The sequence below is a fragment of the Babylonia areolata genome, chromosome 1, assembly GCF_041734735.1.
Source record: "Babylonia areolata isolate BAREFJ2019XMU chromosome 1, ASM4173473v1, whole genome shotgun sequence".
In the NCBI taxonomy this organism is placed as follows: Eukaryota; Metazoa; Mollusca; class Gastropoda; order Neogastropoda; family Buccinidae; genus Babylonia; species Babylonia areolata.
In genome coordinates, this window is record NC_134876.1 from 38887812 (window position 1) to 38892811 (window position 5000).

The window sequence follows — 5000 nt, forward strand, 5'->3', positions numbered from 1 at the left end:
TCTCTCTCTCTCTCTGTGTGTTTGTCTCTCTCTCTCACTCTCTCTCTCTCTCTCTCTCTCTCTCTGTATATATATATATATATATATATATATATATTATATTATATATATATATATATATATATTCGTACACAGAACAGACGACAACGCCGACAGTGACGGAAGCCACCACAACCACAGCGACCGAAACAGGTATGACATTGGTCACTTCACCTCACCTCATCCTTGAAGGAATGTTGTCATTTATAGTGTCGGATAGACAGACGGAACAAGAAACGGAACTGTTGAAATTCATATGTGAAGTTCAAGTTACCTGGCTTCAAACGCTGTGATCATATGAAAAGGAAAACGAATACAACTGCAGTAATGGGCAAAACATCTCTTCTTCTTTCTTCTTTTTATCGTACTTACAGAAAATTGTTGCCGCAGTTTACACATATTGGTTATTTCTGTGTTTCCATTGCCCACCATTGCATTGTGTGCAATTCCAAAATGCAGTTGAGAAATAGATGTGCGATTAAAAAAAAATCACACGAGCTTCATAGTTAGAAAGATTTTAGGTGCTTGGATATAACTGCTGTGGGTTTCTTATTTCTACACTTCTTGAGCTTTGGTACGGTTAATTGCATTAATGTGGCTTTTATTTTTCTTGCTGTTCACCTCAGATTTTTCAGCCCTGATATGGCCCTGTATAGTTAACTGAACACGTGAGTGCATGTGTATGTGAAGAGGTAACGGAGAGAGTGTTCACCATGATAGGGTGAGCTCTTCCTTCCCTCTCCGTATTCGGATTAGCTTCTCATCTGTCTTTTATTTGCAGAGTGTACCTGGAACCCACAGGCTAATTCATACTCCTCCAGTGGGCAATCAGTTAGTCTCTCTGATGCAAGTCTGGATTCCTGCAAGAATGCCTGCGGTACAGGCTGTGTGGCGATTCAGCACGATCCAAACAGCTTTCTGGAATCTTGCTTTACCTTCACTGCAGAGCCTACAGGCATTGCCACTGACGTTGACGTTTATCCATCCTCAACAATATACAGGAAGACATGTGTCACAGGTGAGTGCCATCAAAACTGTTCATCTGGATGTAACTGACACCTGTGATCAGGCTACACGTGACACACACACACACACACTCTCTCTCTCTCTCTCTCTCTCTCTCTCTATATATATATATATATATATATATATATATATATATTCGTACACAGAACAGACGACAACGCCGACAGTGACGGAAGCCACCACAACCACAGCGACCGAAACAGGTATGACATTGGTCACTTCACCTCATCTCATCCTTGAAGGAATGTTGTCATTTATAGTGTCGGAGAGACAGACGGAACTGGAAATATATATATATATATATATATATATATATATATATATATATATATATAATATATATATATATATGTGTGTGTGTGTGTGTGTGTGTGTGTGTGTGTGTGTGTGTGTGTGTGTGTGTGTGTGTGTGTGTGTGTGTGTGTGTTGATTGACCTATCCATATATTTCCATGTGTTTGTATTAAATCTGTTTGCTTTGATCTTTGTCTCTCGGACTATCTGAATTTCTCTCTATATATATTCTAGCTTCATATTTATTGATTTAAAGAAAAAATGATGTATATATATATAAAAATGTGTGTGTGTGTGTGTGTGTGTGTGTGTGTGTGTGTGTGTGTGTGTGTGTGTGTGTGTTTGTGTGAGTACGAACATCTCTCACTCTTTCTCTCTCTCTAACTCTCTCTCTCTTTCTCTGTATATATATATATATATATATATATATATATATATATATATATATATATATATTCGTACACAGAACAGACGACAACGCCGACAGTGACGGAAGCCACCACAACCACAGCGACCGAAACAGGTATGACATTGGTCACTTCACCTCACCTCATCCTTGAAGGAATGTTGTCATTTATAGTGTCGGAGAGACAGACGGAACAAGAAACGGAACTGTTGAAATTCATATGTGAAGTTCAAGTTACCTGGCTTCAAACGCTGTGATCATATGAAAAGGAAAACGAATACAACTGCAGTAATGGGCAAACACCTCTTCTTTTTTATGGCATGCCCAACATCAACTTACAGAAAATTATTTCCGCAGTTTGTACATATTGGTTATTTCTGTGTTTCCATTGCCCATCAAACTAGTGCATAATTACAGGATCTGTATCATGTGACTTGGTCTTCTCCTTGGGTGCATACACACATAAGCGCACATGCGCACAGACACACACCCATACATACAGACTCGCTCATCCACTGACACACGCACATACACACAAACACACGCACGCACATACACACACGGATACACATACACACACACATACACACTCACACACACACACACACACACACACACACACACACACACACATGAACATGAACAAACACACCCACACATCTAAAAAACAATATATACACAGATGGATCTATTCTTGAAAATGGAAATTCGCGAGCGGGTTTTGTTGTGGAGTCATTCAAAGACTAAAGCATTCTTTATTGGATCACTGTACAGGCTGCGAGTCGAAACACCAAGCTCATATTGGGTGTGTGAACAAAGGGAAAAATAACTGGTGTAAGAGAAAAGATACCCTTTTTAAGATGGGGGTTGGTATAGGGGGCGTGTGTGGGGAGTGTGGGGGGTGGGGGGCGACGTTTCGAGACATTAATTCCTCTCTCCCTCTCCCTCTCATTCTCTCTCTGTCTCTGTCTGTCTGTCTGTCTCTATCTATCTATCTATTTAACAGACTCCGACACCTATCAGATGGTTTTAACCAATAACTGATACTAATCCAAATTTATCTTGTAATCACCACAACATACAATATTACACACACATTATAGAGGACTATGCACACTGTACCTATGAAACTCGTAGTGCTGAGAGTCTGTGTAACACTGTAGCAGGAAACCTGATATCAGCATATGAAATAATACATGAAAAATAAACAAGATGATAGAATTGGTGACTTTGATATTAAATACTGGCAACCTGAGAGACCAAACAATGACTGGAAGAACTATCATGGCTTGGCCATTAAGTAGTGAATGAACTGACACAAGTTATCCAGCTGCATGTCGAATAACACAGCTAAATCAGCAATTAGAAGACGTGTGAACAACAACGCAATTCTTCAGGCAAAGTTTACCAACTTTAAACGCTATCAACACATAAAACACTTACAGCAGTGTGGTGACACAATGGCCGTGGCTGCTACAGAGACAATGACAATGACAAATTTTTTATTGGCAAATAGCGTTTTACAGCTCTAGTGCCAAGGGGGATTATTCAGCTTATTTTAGTAGACGACGAAAAGAAAAAGTAAAACGAAAAATAAGGAGAAATAACAAGCAAATAAGTACATATTCATAAACACATAAACACTCAAACATTCACACCCACAACATTAATACAACATATTCCATATTACTCATGCACAATACTAAGTAATTGATTCTAACATATGACCATCCAACTTTGCAGCCGAGCCTTTTTTTTTTTTTTGTTATTTACCAATCTAAACTGAGTTATGGATCTTATATTTTATTCTGCATTATGTTTCTATCATGTTAAAACGATCGTTCGGTTAATCTTTTCCTTCGAATGTTGTATGTTTCTACAATATATTTGGCGAGTGAAAATAGGATGTCTTCATTATCTGATGAAAGGATAGCTACTAGATCATGTCTTAATGCAAACGGATGTGTAAAGAATCTATAATCATTTCTAATAACACTGTATTCCTTACAATGGAAAACAAAATGATCCTCATTTTCTAAATCCTGATGACACAACTGACATACACTATCACTTTCACTATTTTGAATATACCGTACTCTATCTGTATTAAGCCCTAAGGTCCTGGATCGAAATCGAGAAAGGAGACACCGTTGCCATTTATTTGTAATTATAGAAATGTATTTTTCCGACTGGAAAATATTTTGGAACGAAAAATACCAATTATATCTTGCATTTTCTTCCATGTCTGAATGCCAGTTTTGCTTGTATATGTTGATAAGACGATCCTTAAATTCCGAAATAAATGCGACATCACTCCCTACTCCTTGGCTGATCCATACAATCCCAAGAGACACAGAGAGAGACAGAGCAGGCTATAGCTGCAGGCAGGTTCATCTGGAAAATGACCAGTGTCAACACGCTTCGCTATTTATGCAAGTCTCCCAAACTGCTCTGATCACACTGAATGGCTGCAAGCAAATCGGCCAAAGTCAGGCGAAAATTGACCAAATCTGTGTTAGTTGCAAGGTGTCTGGCAGTGAATGACACATAGATTTTGTTTTATAAATGCTTGGATCATTTGTTTAGAATGGGTTTTCATTCAAATTTTGGATGGCGTCGAGACTCTATGAGCGAGTTAGTGAAGACGGTCGGTCAGTTGCGAAAAGTCGTCTGCTGAAGTTCAGCTTTCAGCTTGTGCTGTGAAACAGCCAGCATAACCAGCTGAGCGCTCGGCTACACAGTGAATACTGATCTGAAAAAAACTTCGTTCAAAAGACATTGTGCAAATAAGTGATATTAACCATGCAGTAAATAAAGTTTACCCAACAAACGCCCACCACCTCCCCCTAACACTTACAGGAATAAGGCAGACTGGTTTTATCGTACTTGAAGTGTTCTGTTGTGATTTCTGAATGAAACACGCAAAGGGGAATTCTGAGGCTACCGGTGAGAACCTGATGTTTATAAATGCAACGAAATCCGGTCTAACTCCCTTGTCCTCAAACAGCTAAGATTTCACGAATGTGAATTCTTGCGCACAGTGACCTTGATAATAATAACAGTATCATTAGAAATGGTATCAGAAGGAGTAGGCTGCTAGCAGTAGAACCAACAATTTTTTTCGTCATAATGGTAAAGCATTAGCTATACAAATAAAGTTATATGATCTTTGATCTGAGACTCAAAGACAGTTGTAGTATGCAATGATCCATCCATGTTTCTCTCTCTCTCTCTCT

At 38.8% G+C, this 5000-nt stretch overlaps 1 protein-coding gene across 14 annotated transcripts in view; it reads left to right on the forward strand.

Annotated features, from left to right (window-relative positions):
* Positions 1-5000, forward strand: part of LOC143282690 (uncharacterized) — a 204714-nt gene that overhangs the window by 160357 nt on the left and 39357 nt on the right. For 10 of the 14 annotated variants that reach the window (XM_076588407.1, XM_076588397.1, XM_076588386.1 and 7 more), the window contains 3 exons: positions 136-192; positions 821-1057; positions 1212-1268. In XM_076588407.1, the coding sequence (XP_076444522.1) occupies positions 136-192; positions 821-1057; positions 1212-1268 (351 nt within the window). Of the gene's footprint in view, positions 1-135; positions 193-820; positions 1058-1211; positions 1269-1824; positions 1882-5000 lie in introns of those variants that run through there. The other 4 variants (XM_076588475.1, XM_076588466.1, XM_076588377.1 and 1 more) reach the window with 3 other exon arrangements.